The sequence below is a fragment of the Ctenocephalides felis genome, unplaced genomic scaffold (genome assembly GCF_003426905.1).
Source record: "Ctenocephalides felis isolate EL2017-DRISC unplaced genomic scaffold, ASM342690v1 CF-g0.4_SCAFFOLD_03573, whole genome shotgun sequence".
Taxonomy (NCBI): domain Eukaryota; kingdom Metazoa; phylum Arthropoda; class Insecta; order Siphonaptera; family Pulicidae; genus Ctenocephalides; species Ctenocephalides felis.
Genome location: NW_020539727.1, coordinates 24,079,676 through 24,093,628, shown reverse-complemented (window position 1 = coordinate 24,093,628; position 13,953 = coordinate 24,079,676). Strand labels below are relative to the sequence as shown.

The 13,953-nt window shown below is 26.1% G+C and overlaps 1 protein-coding gene across 1 annotated transcript in view; it reads left to right on the top strand.

The window, feature by feature from the left end:
• The first annotated feature begins 7,358 nt into the window (after positions 1-7,358).
• Positions 7,359-13,953, top strand: part of LOC113389804 (inhibitory POU protein-like) — a 101,743-nt gene continuing 95,148 nt past the window's right edge. Inside the window, exon 1 of the mRNA XM_026626810.1 lies at positions 7,359-7,589. Within this exon, the coding sequence (XP_026482595.1) occupies positions 7,359-7,589 (231 nt within the window). The remainder of the gene's footprint in view (positions 7,590-13,953) is intronic.

Below are 13,953 nucleotides of genomic sequence, written 5' to 3'. Positions count from 1 at the left end.
GGTCCTTGAAGGACTTGTTGTGTTAGTTTGATTTTTATTAATTTCTTAAAATAATTTTTAATGTTTTTATCAATATATGCGTCTTGTGGTACAAACATTATTATAAATTATTTTTGACAATAATATAATGCTTCAAGAATAATTTAAATTAGTAATATTTTAAACGTTAAGCAAATAATGTTTTAACTATAGTCTGCATAAATCTATAGAATGTTATAAAATAAATATAATTTAGTCAGATTTTAAAACAGAAAAATCATCAGTGTTGAAAATTATTTAAGTGTGTTTCTTAGAAAATAACGTAAAATAAACGTTATTATATTTTTCTCGTAATGTTTTTGATATAATCTTAATTATTTTTAGTACCGAGTGGTTCAAAAGCAAATACAAGCAGTTTTTTCTTAATATATAACTATCTGTTAAACTTACATTGATATTAAATACGTTTTATTAACTTTAATTTATGATATTAATTTAGGATATTAATTTTCTGATTTTTATAAAATTTGTTGTACTATATACAGTTCTTGCTGAATATAGTACAACTGGTTGAATTTCATAGTTAATTGCGTTTTTTTTTATTTTTTTCTTATATATATATATATATATACATATGTGCATATATGTTTGTGTTTTGTTTAATGTTAATTATTAATAATAAAATTATTATTTTATCAGTCAACTAAAGATACATTTTAAAAGGTCCTTCAAGGATTTGTTTGAGATTCATTGTTGTGTTAGTTTGATTTTTATTAATTTCTTAAAATAATTTTTCATGTTTTTATCAATATGTGCGTCTTGTGGTACAAACATTATTATAAATTATTTTTGACAATAATATAATACTCCAAGAACAGTTATTGTTATTTTATTATATTTTATTGTTTTTTTAGTATTATTTTATTATTCAGAAATTTTATTTTCACTATTTATTAATTTTATTTTTATTATTATTTGCTCTTGTTTTATATTAAATCATCATACTACGAATATTATTTTACTTATTTATTTAAATTTATGTTATTATTTATCATTATTACCAGGTGTTAATTATTTAACAGTTGTAATAAATATTGTAATTTAAAAAAAAATAACAGTTCAAATTAGTAATATTTTAAACGATTTCAAATATAAATGTAAACGTGATTTTATTATATTTTTCTCATAATGTTTTTAATATAATTTAAATTATTTTTAGTGCCGAGTGGTTCAAAAGCAAATACAAGCAGTTTTCTTATAATATATAACTCTAATATTAAACTTACGTTGATATTAAATACGTTTTTCCCTTTAATAAACTTCAATTAACTAGTCAAAATTTATTCAAAACAGAATTTGATATTTATAAACATCCTGAAGGACTTTTTCAAATTTTGTGATGTCAGTTCAATTTTTCATAACAAATTTGTTGACTTATATTAACTGATTTAATATTTGATAAATAATCATATGCGTTTTTCCAAAATTTAATATCTAAATATTTGTTTAACCTTGTTTTTATATACATTTAGTTTTTCAAGTCATTTTCTAAGAAACACACTTAAATAATTTTCAACACTGATGAATTTTCTTTTTTAAAATTTGACTAATTTATATTTATTTTATAACATTCTATAGATTTATACAGACTATGATTAAAACATTATTTGCTTTATATTTATAATACTTAAAAAAAATACGTTTTTCCCTTAATGAACTTCCCTTAAATAACTGAATAAGAATTTATTCAAAACAGAAGTTTTTTCAACAAAATTTGAAATTTGTAAACATTTTGAAGGACTTTTTCAAAATTTGTGATGAGAATTAAATTTTTCATAACAAATTTGTTGACTAGATTAACTGATTTAATATTTGATAAATAATCATATGCGTTTTTTTATTATTATTTTTTTTTTGCAAAATACAAATCATCTGGCCATTGCCAGTAATTTTTACATACATTATTTTTTGTTCCATATATTAGCTTAATTAATTACTTACATTTTTCATTAGTTTTTTATACTTCTATATCTGTACATCCATTTTTTTGAGCTTCATACTGCTCAATTTTTTATATTCTATTCAGATCAAATTTTCTACTTCATATTGCCTTCACATATATTTATTATCATAACCAAATTTTTTAATTATATAAATTTCAAATTTACTATCTAAATATTTGTTAAATTTGTGAAATTTTTATATATTTTTTGCGTTATTTTTTAAGAAACACACTTAAAACATTTTCAACACTGATGATTTTTTTTTGAAATCTGACTAATTTATATTTATTTTATATTTATATTTATTTAACATTCTACAGATTTTTACAGACTATAGTTAAAACATTATTTGCTTCATATTTATAATATTTGTAATTATCATTCTTGCTATTTATTTTAGTACTACTTACTGCTAATACTATTATAACTATTTCTAATGCAGTTTTTTATAACATTTTTTTTCTTTGAAAAAAAGATGAACTTTGATTAAAAATTTCGTAGAACAAATTGCATTATTTGTTTAAAATTTTAACACGAAAGCATACTTTAATATATCAATTTAAATCTGTAGTATATATATTTATAAATAAAACAAAATAATTCTCGTAAATAAATAATTTGAAAACGTATTTTTTGTCGATTTGCAACCGAACAAAATAGGGACGCCATTTTCTGTGTCAAAAGAAAAGTCAAAATAAAATGGCAAATCATGGAAAGAAATTATATTATTTGATTTTTTTTTATAATATTCATTTAAAAGCATATAAAATAAATTCTAAATTATTTAAAGATGATCTTCAGATAATATTCGAAATTATTGCAACATTATTTTGCCTATATATTATTAAACAAAATTGATTGCAATCTCGATTTTTGGCAAAAAATTGCAAAAAGTTCTAAAAATGTAGATATAATATTTTGAGTGTATATAATATTAATAATAAATGAATAAAATTTAAATATTTATAAAACTTGTCCGACGGCAAAATATGCTACACTATCCCTTGTAATATTTTTTTTGAAATTCATTCTTAAAAATATAATTTAATTTATTTATATCATTATTTTCAAATTATTTTTATAAATTTTGCATAAAATAAATATTATTTATATTGGCTAATAAAAATAACAAAATTGTAACAAAATTTGGAATCTTTTGTATAAAAATTAAATTAGCAAACGGTTTTGGATTTCTTTGAAAAAATATTATATAATTTACCCAAAAAATTCAACAAATAATTACGAAATTTCAACCGAATTGCAACCGACTTTTTATTAATCCCAAGTTAGCCTAAATTTGTATATTTAATATAGTATATTTCAACTATGAAAATATGATAATACGTTTTTATTTATAGCAAAGTAGAGTGCATTTCAACCGCTTTGCAACCATTATGTATATTTTATAAGCATTTGTGTCAAAGTTTTTTGTAACCGGTGTTCTAATTCAAATTATAAATTTATATCGAAGTCTATATCAACTGTCTATATATTATTGAACAAATTCGTTTTGAATAAAATTAATTTTTGATACTTTTTTTGAATAAAATCTGATTGTACGTTGCCAGCAAGGTTGCAAACAATTTTCCATTTTTAATTTAAAAGTATTCCCAAAAAAGTAAGATCATCTTGGTTCCCAAAATTATCAAATTTGCACAATTTTGAACATTCCCTGAACAATTTTGATATTTTGCAACCTCTAATTTTTCTCAAAATTCATTTTTGCGGTCAAATCGTGTGATTTTATATGACAGTGAACTGTGGCGGAATTAATAATGAACGTGTGTACATATTTCATTAATAATTTGCAACATTACGTCACCGGAGTGATGACGATGATATTGATTCATAAAATCGACACTTCATTTATTGTTGTTTAGACAATAATTGATGTAGACATCGATATAAATCTATAATTTGAATTAGAACACAGATTGCAAAAAACTTCGACACAAATGCTTATAAAATATACATAGTCGGGGAAACTTGTCGATTGCGAAACGGTTGAAATGCACTCTAGTTTGCTATAAATAAAAAAGTATTATTATATTTTTGTAGTATAAACATACTATAACAAATATATAAACTTATACTAACTTGGGATTAATAATTAGTCGGTTGCAATCCGGTTGAAATTTGGTAATTATTTGAGAATTTAGATAATTTTTTTTACCTTTGTTTTTAAATAAACATTAATAAAAACGTTGACACAAATGCTGTTTAACAATATAAAATATACATAGTCGGGGAAACTTATCGGTTGCAAAACGGTTGAAATGTACCTCAGTTTGGTATAAATGAAAAAGTATTATTATATTTTTGTAGTATGAACATACTATATCAAATATATAGATTTATACTTACTTGGGATTAATAAAAAGTCGGTTGCAATCCGGTTGAAATTTGGTAGTTATTTGAAAATTCAGATAAATATTCTTTTACCTTTAAGTTTCACACTTCTGTGTTTCATAATTGATATAAATTCGAACAAAATTGTGATTCTGTAGGAATAGGGAAAAATATCAAAAAACAACATTATATCATTTGCTTTTGCAAAAAAAAAAAATACAAAAACTTTTGAATGATGACAATATTGAAAAGTCAATTTGTATTTCGCTAATACATTTTTTGCTGATAAATTTTGCGTAACTAAATTGTAATGTCAGCTTTATTATTACCAAAAATCTATTATTACGGTTGCAAATCGGTTCAAACAGAGTTAAATTGCTAATAAATTAAAAACTACTATTACAGTGCTCTAGTATTAACATTATATTACAAATATACAAAAGCATACTAAACTAGAAGTTAAATAAAACCGGTTGCAATCCGGTTGAAATTCGGTAATTAACTGAAGTCATTTAAATTTTAGAACATTATTTTTTTGTGTTTCAAAATGGGTATAAATTTGAATAAAATTGTAATCCTGTACGAATAAGAAAAAATGACGAAAAACAACTTGGTTGCATTTGTTTTTGCAAAAAATATACGAAAATTTTCACAGATGACATTTTTAAAATGTTGATTTACTGAATATTTATATATTAATTATATATTTATATAATTTTTGCAAATATATAATAAATTTTGCGTAACTAACGTGTAATATCAACTTCATTTTTCCCAAAAATCTATTAATTTGGTTGCAAATCGGTTCAAACAGACTTAAATTGTCAATAAATTAAAAATCATTATTACAGTGCCCTAGTATAAACATTATATTACAAATATGCAAAATTATACTGAACTAGAAGTTACATAAAACCGGTTGCAATCCGGTTGAAAAGTGATATAATATTAAAAATATATACTATATATATATATATATATATATATATATATATATATATATATATGAATAGATGTAACGTCATCTTTATTATTACCAATCTATTAATTCGGTTGCAAATCGGTTCAAACAGAGTTAAATTTCTAATAAATTAAAAATTATTATTACAGTGCCCTAGTATAAACATTATATTACAAATATACAAAGACGTACTGAACTAGAAGTTATACAAAACCGGTTGCATTCCGGTTGAAAAGTGATGTTAAATTAAAAATATATACTTTTCATAGATGGAGCTGAACCTTGGGGATCAAAGACAATATAAAATAGTATAAACTGAATATTATACTAAAAAAGTGCAGAAGATTGAAAATATACCAAATAAAATATACTAAAATAGTATAACAACAATCGGCGGTTGCAAACAAAACTTTTAGTTGATAGAAGGTTTTGACAAGCTGGACTTTGGGATCAAAATTAAATTAATAATGAATAAACAAATATACTACATAGTATAAATAAATATATACTAAAATATAGTATACATACTAAATATATAAATACTAAAAAAAGTATAATTTTTAATAAAAAGTAGGGCAGTAACAATTTAAAAGTTTAATATTTAACACACAAGTTATGTGAAGAAATTTGCCGACGGTTTTACTAAAATATCATGAGGACCAATATACTCAAATAGTATAAAGTTAGTATACTGAAAGAGCTTAAAATTGATATACTAAAATAGTATAAAACCTATTAACAAATAGTGCAATAAATTTTCAAAATTTTAGTTGCTTCAACATTTAACAAGAGAAGTTTTGTGAATGTGTTTCAAGACATGCCGACGGCTTTACTAAAATTAGTTTAGGCTTAAATTAGTATTTTTTAATACTTTTTTTATTTAAACAAAAAATGTGTACTCTAAGTATGAACTTGTGATTTGCCGCTGAACAAAATTGTTGCAAGGTTGCAAACTATAAAGTGTTGTCCACCAATTTTTGCAAAATGTGTTTGATTTAGATACGAACTTGTGTGATAGAAAAAATTGGTTGCAAAGTTGCAACTTGAAACAAAAAAGTGTTTTGCAACCAAAGTAGTATTTTTAATACTTATTTAAACAAAAAATGTTTACTCCATGTATGAACTTGTGATTAGTCGCTGAACAAAATTGTTGCAAGGTTGCAATATCAAACTATAAAGTGCTGTTCACACAATTCTTGATAAATGTGTTTGATTTATATACAAACTCGTGTGATACAATAAATTGGTTGCAAAGTTGCAACTTCAAACAAAAAAGTGTTTTGCAACCAAAGTAGTATTTTTTAATACTTATTTAAACAAAAAATGTTTACTCCATGTATAAACTTGTGATTAGTCGCTGAACAAAATTGTTGCAAAAATGTATTTTATTTAGATACAAACTTGTGTTAGAGAAAAAATTGGTTGCAAAGTTGCAACTTCAAAGAAAAAAGTGTTTTGCAACCAAAGTAGTATTTTTTAATACTTATTTAAGTCAAAGATGTGTACTCTAAGTATGGACTTGTGATTTGTCGCTGAACAAATTTGTTTCAAGGTTGCAAAATCAAATTATAAAGTGTGCTGTTCACCAATTTTTGCAAAATGTGTTCGATTTAGATACGAACTTGTGTGATAGAAAAAATTGGTTGCAAAGTTGCAACATCAAATTATAAAGTGTGCTGCCCACCAATTTTTGCAAAATGTGTTCGACATAGATACGAACTTGTGTGATACGAAAAGTTGCAAAGTTGCAACACCAAACTATAAAGTGCAGTCCACCAATTTTTGCAAAATGTGTTTGATTTAAATACGAACTTGTGTGATACGATAAGTTGGTTGCAAAGTTGCAACACCAAACAAAAAAGTGTTTTGCAACCAAAGTTTGTGTACCAATTCCTTTCCCCGCAATGACAATAACGTAACACCAGGCTAAAAAAAAATTGCATCGGCGCCAATTTCATTTCCCCCTCAAGTTTATCAAGTGCTTCAAGATTTTTTTCCAAAATTCGTTCGACCCCGGCATCAAAGTGTTGAAATTAGAAGAGGACGCCTACGGCGGGGCTGGCATGATGTACGCCTCCCCGCCGGGCAGCGTTTCCAGTTCAGTGGCGGACACGAAGCAGTCCTCCGCGGCGGAGTCCAGTGGCGGCGGAGGAGGAGCTGGTAGCGGCGGCAACGGCGGCAGCGGCGGCGGCGGTGCCGGAGGCAATAATAAGAGCTCCTGCTACCCTCCAAGATATTCGCCCCCGACGTACAGGCCGTCGCCCGTCGACAGGAGGTGCGGGCCGACGAACGCGACGGTAGGCATTGTTAGTATTTTGTGATAAATTATAAATAGTAATTGAGAACAGAAATTGCACGCATGTTTGTTACTAAATTATAATTGGCGTTAACAATGTACGAGTGAATTTATATTTGACCAAAGGCAGGTCCAAGTAAAGTGCTTGAACATTTTTTGAACCAAAATGCCTTTGAGCTTTGTTGGAGATTTTTTATCAGCGTTGAACAGAAACGATTCTATTGTTATTTATTACTATCTGACCTGGCAAACGTTGTTTTGCTAAGTAAGGTATATTCTAAACAATTTCTAGAGAATCAAAAATATTAATACTTTTAGTGTATAAGGATGTGCTGTTTGATTGCTATATACAATGAGGTATTATAAAAACAATAAACCCTATTAGTTTGTCTATATTTTGTCTGTAAGTTTTATACACTTTCTGTATGGTATAATCCAATCCAAGTCTTTTTTATGGATTTTCAAAGATTACCGTTTATCTCCCAATAGCATGGTCATGAGAGTCAAGGTTATAGCTGGTTATACATATTTTTCCCTCTACTTTCAAATATTGTTGTTAAACAATGCTTAACTTTACTGGTTTTTGACACATCGATAGTGGACCTTTTAAACCCCGGACCTTCATATGTTACTATCTATTCTTCGATAAATTCTGGGAAATTATAACTGGGAAAATGTTATTCGACAAAATGACCCTTTGATCGATACCAAATTTAGGTTTTGAATTTAAATAACATAAATGAAAAATAATATAACCTAGAAAATGTTATATAAATACGTTATATATAATATGTTATATATAAATATGTTATATTTATATGTTTATATTTATATAAAAAATATGTTATATATAAATGTTTGAGAAAAATACGATTTGCAAAAGCAGAGTGCTACAACGCCAAAAAGTGCATTTTCATATTAACATTTCAAAAAATTGGATATTTTAAGTTTCTAGTAACACTTACGATCCGTTTAATAACGCTTTTTGTATAAATATAACTACAAACAAAACTACTTACCACAATTTAATCATAATTAAATAATATTCACGTAAAACATCCTATTAAACGTAATTGAACATCATCTGTCAAAAACTTTAGACATTTGACGTATTAGCCACCGTTCATTGTTTTATTCAAATTACGCTTCTACAGAAATGTTCAAATTATAATTGTTAAGTTTCTACGCGATTTTGAAATAATATCTAACCTTTCCGACAACCTACTGATTAGCACGAATTTTTCAAGACTAAGACTGGCCAAATCGGTTTAGTCGTTTTCGAGTTTTAGCGGATCATTTTATCGAGAGCTCCATTTTTGGCCAAATACAGGTCCAAAAAACCTTTCCAAATATTTATTTGGGACTTGCTGTCTTTAATCTCTATTGCAAATTCTAAGAGATTCTTTGTCTTAAACAAATCAGTGATCTGAATTATGATGTTTTTGCTAATAAATAGTACATGCTTTTGTGAATTCATGTATTTTTTCATTACTTGTCGAAAAGCTTAATAAGATTTCTCAATCATTTTACTCTATATTCTCGTACCGTGTATTAGTTATAAGTTCTTGGAGATTTCTGAACCGTATTTGTGCATTTATTTATATTTTGGCGAAAGGCAGGTCTAGGAACCCTCCCCAAACATTTTGTTGTGATTTGCTCTCTTCTGTATAAGTTGTCTATTTATTGAGATTATTGGTCTCCTTTGAAATAGATGTCTAATGTTTTTTCAATAAAAACTAGTAAGTGTTGTCATAAATTCATACATTTTTAATTACTTGATTGAAGCCAAGTCTGGGAACTTAGCAAACATTCATTTTGGACTTGCTGTCTTTTGTATCAGTTACCAATTCTTGGAAATTTCTTCAAAAAATAATCAATTACATTACATTACATATTAAATTATCTTAAACATTTTCTTTATGATTAATCACTCAAAATGAGTACCCCCCAGTTCAGCACAAATGATTTAATTCGTAATTTGTCGGCGGCCAAAAACGACTTAATAAATGTCTTCATATTATTATTTGAGTCTGAATTCTCTCCTTTTTATGAGTAATGACTCTTGCACTGAGTTACGACTCGAAAATAAACTGCTCGATATTCCTAATTAAACCGAGATGAAAATTAATGACTTCATAGTGTGAGAGCTGGGAGGAAAAAGATAAAAGATAAAGTCTTCATAAAATATATGTATATATTTGGGTACAAAGTATTATTTAACACACTTCTTATATTATAGGTTTAATATTGAATTGAAAGATGTCAAATAAATGATAAAACTAGTGGTGTATGACATCGTGCCTTAAGGCAAATTGCTGGAACTTCCCGTACCGTAATGAAATATTCGAGAAATTTTAAACGTTTTCAAATATATTATTACAAATACTGTAACTTTCATTATTTTTGCTATCTTATTGTTATATCTGAGCAAATCAAATATAAATTATAAATAAATCAATTTATCTCCGGAACATTAACAATCGTCATTTCATTTCGAATTCAATTTAAAAAAAAATAGTTGCTTCATTTACACAAAATTGAAAAAGTGCTCCCGCTTAGTCACAGTCTAAACGCATTTGCAAATAATTCTGTGCGACATTTTCACTTACACTGTGCTTAGCTTGGCGGCATTTTCGCATTTTTCAATAGTTTTCACAAAATTGGAAAAGTGCTCCAGTCTAAACGCACTTGGGTAAACATTTGTACCAGAGTGGCGCTTAGATCGTGCTTAGCCTGGGTCATTTTTTAAATGTTTAATCCAAAATTACAAAAATATTTTTAGAAAAAAATATTAGAAACAAAAATGTTTTTTCGAAAGCAATTACTTTGTTGAAACAAGCAGAAAGTTCTTTGAAGCATTTAATTCGGATGCTTAGTTCTCTCAAAAACTGCCATTTTTTAACATTTAGCTCTGTATCTCCGAAACTGCTGGGCCTACCTTTGCCAAAAACTAATAACTACTTGTGTTAAATATTTTGTTCAAACTCATCGATTCGTTTAAAAGATATAAATCATGTTACACAAAAATGTACTTAAGGCGAAAATCCAACGCACCGAAAATCTTTATTTTCAATTATCATTTATGAGTATACGGAGTAGCTGCAGAGTATTTTGATATTAGACAATATTAAAGATTATTTAATTTTGTATAAGTTTACTAAATACACGGATTACTTCCAATTAATAAATTAGATGATAAAAATTATTTTCTAAAAGAGTATTAAAAATTCATTTAATTCATTCAATATTTTCAATATATTCCATCAACAGTACAAGATATATAACGACTAAATAATTTGCCTATTCTAATTCCATAATATATATTTCAAATATTTTTAATGTTATTATTTTTATTTGAGTAATGATGCTTACTAATTTTAGTCTATTTGCTACATCGCTTTATAAATTAGAGAGGGTTTTGCAATTTGAGAATTAAAAGGGATGTTTTAATCATAAGGGTTGTTGTGAAGGAATTGAATATAATAAATCTGTTGCTTTATTGTAAGGAAACAGTTCGCAAAATTATGATAAATTACAACACTAAAAACGGTATATATATATATATATATATATATATATCATACTGTTTTTATTAATAGTAACGAAAGAAGATTCCGCAAAGCGTCTTTGTAAAATGTTCCGATTTTTGTCTATTAGTTATTAAATTTTAGATTTACCAATGATTACATAGAATATCATGTCACAACATTTGGAAAATTATATATCAAATTAATATTATATAATCTTGCTACTTATTCGTGTAAATAAAAATGTATCGAAACGATTATATAAAAAATTGTGAGTATTGTGGAATTTGCTCATAGTTTCTATTATATATATATATATATATATATATAATATATATATATAATATATATATATAATATATATATATATATATATATATATATATAATATAATATATATATATATATATATATACATATATATCTATTATAATCGTCGCAAATCCGTTTCCTATTTAATCGATCCATATCTCTGATCCCGATCAGTTGATAATAATTTGCAGTTGCACGAAACTGTTCGTTATTAGTGCACTATGGCACGATATCGGTCGTGATTTCACGACATGCGATGCTCCAAAGTAAATTAACGGAGAGACAATGTTAATTTTTGAATCCGATATCGATTTGAAATTAAAGATAATGATATATATATATATATATATATATATATATATATATATATATATATATATATACACTTAGTCATTAAATAAAATTTGTAACAATATAAATATTTCAAATATTTCATTACGGTTCGGGAAGTTCCAGCAATTTGCCTCATGGCACGATGCCATACACCACTAGTTATTATGTTTTAATACTCAAGTTGGATATTAATGCATACTTTGAACAAAAAAAAATTAAAATAGGTTTCATAGTTTTGGAGTTCATGTAGGGCAAACCTTGAAACACGTACTTTATATATATATATATATATATATATATATATATTTTATAGTCCGGTAATCATGAAGGGCGAATCCCCCCAATTGCCCTTTATGTCTGATCCAAAATTTTATGCATATTTTGTGGCCACATTTTACGGTCAATTTTATATTCCAACTGGAAAATTATATGATGATGTCTACATATGGGTACATGGGTTTTTGGGTACTCATCATCACACAATAAAGGGCACAATAAATATTTTTCGTTCGAATAACTCATACACTAAGAATCTATGAAAAAATAAGAATTTTTTGAACTATTGAAAATTGTTATATACTCAAGATTTTTGAAGAAAAACTTCCTTAGGCGCGACTAGGGTGTAAATCCGTACAAATGCAAAGGAAGTGCGTTACATTTCTATAAGGGTCGATTGTGATTAGTCGTCGTGTATGTGAATAGAGATCAGTCGTTGTATGCGTACCGGCATCAATATTGTATGCGTACCGATATCAACGAGGAATTCGTCATAGATAAATAAACATTTTAAAGTTACATCGTAGTACAAATCTTGATTTAATGAAAAATGCCTGAATCAGGTAAATATTTTACCCTGTTCCTTGTAAATAACAAAACAAATTAAACATTTGTGCCGTGTACTAAACGTAAGTTTATTGATTAGAAATTATTTCTGTATTATTCGTAGTTTCTATAATATAAATCTTTAAAGTCATTAAAATGGAAAATATTTTTAGGCAAGACAGATATTACAGCTGTTTAAAGAATGAGATTATATCACCAGCAAAAAAGTAAAAAAAAAAATACAAGCAGTCAACGAATGTATGTTGATTTTAATTACATGAAGTTCTTCGAACACAATTATTACATGACAAGTAAAATTGTGAAAACAATATTTGTTTAGGCGTTGTTTAACATAATTCACTATATATTCATAATAGATTTATTATGGTTAACTTGTCAGTAGAGTCCCTTCTTTAATTTATTTTGGTTAGCTCGACAGTAGAGTCTCTTCTTTAATTTATTTTGGTTAGCTCGTCAGTAGAGTTTCTTTACTCATTTATTTTAGTTTGGCCGTCAGTAGAGTCCCTTCTTTAATTTATTTTGGTTAGCTTGTCAGTAGAGTCTCTTTACTAATTTATTTCAGTTTTCTCGTCAGTAGAGTCCTTTTGCTAGTTTATTTTAGTTTGCTCGTTTAATTCACAAATATTATAGAAGTTATTAATCAGCAATTACTTCATTTCTCTAATGAAGGTTCATTTCTAAATGATAATAACAATGACAAATCATGTCATATTTGAAATACGACTTTAATTACATTATTGTTTTTAAATATAATACATATTTTTAATGCTATTATAAATATATAATTATTATAATTTATCATTATATAAATGTGTATTTGATGGTTGATACTAATAAATGTGTGCATCACGAGTGTTACCATATTACTAATAAACATTATTCAAAATTGTTATATGATGTATTTATTTTTACTTAACTTAAATGCCATCTTGTACAGTAGCAAAAAAGTTTTACTTCAATCGCTTGTGATCCTTACGCGCACTCTTTTTTGAACTAGACTAGTTTTAACTTTTAAGACTAAATTTTGAATGTTATATCTTCATATATAAATACTTTGTAATATTTGAAAAAAATGCTAATTTTAGTCTCCAATTATAATTTTTTTGCAAATTATCTTACAAAAAAATACAAACACCTTAATCTGGCATTAGATATGTAAGTTAACGATCATGTTAATAAAATATTCATCTAACACTTTAGCGCCCAAAAGTCAACGAAATTATTATTTCTGAACACAATCCAAGTATCTAAGATACGATAAGAAAAAAAATCACAAATTACTATATTGGGTAATTGAACAAATGTTTACTCATATGTAAATACATATGTGTATGTATGTATATATGTATA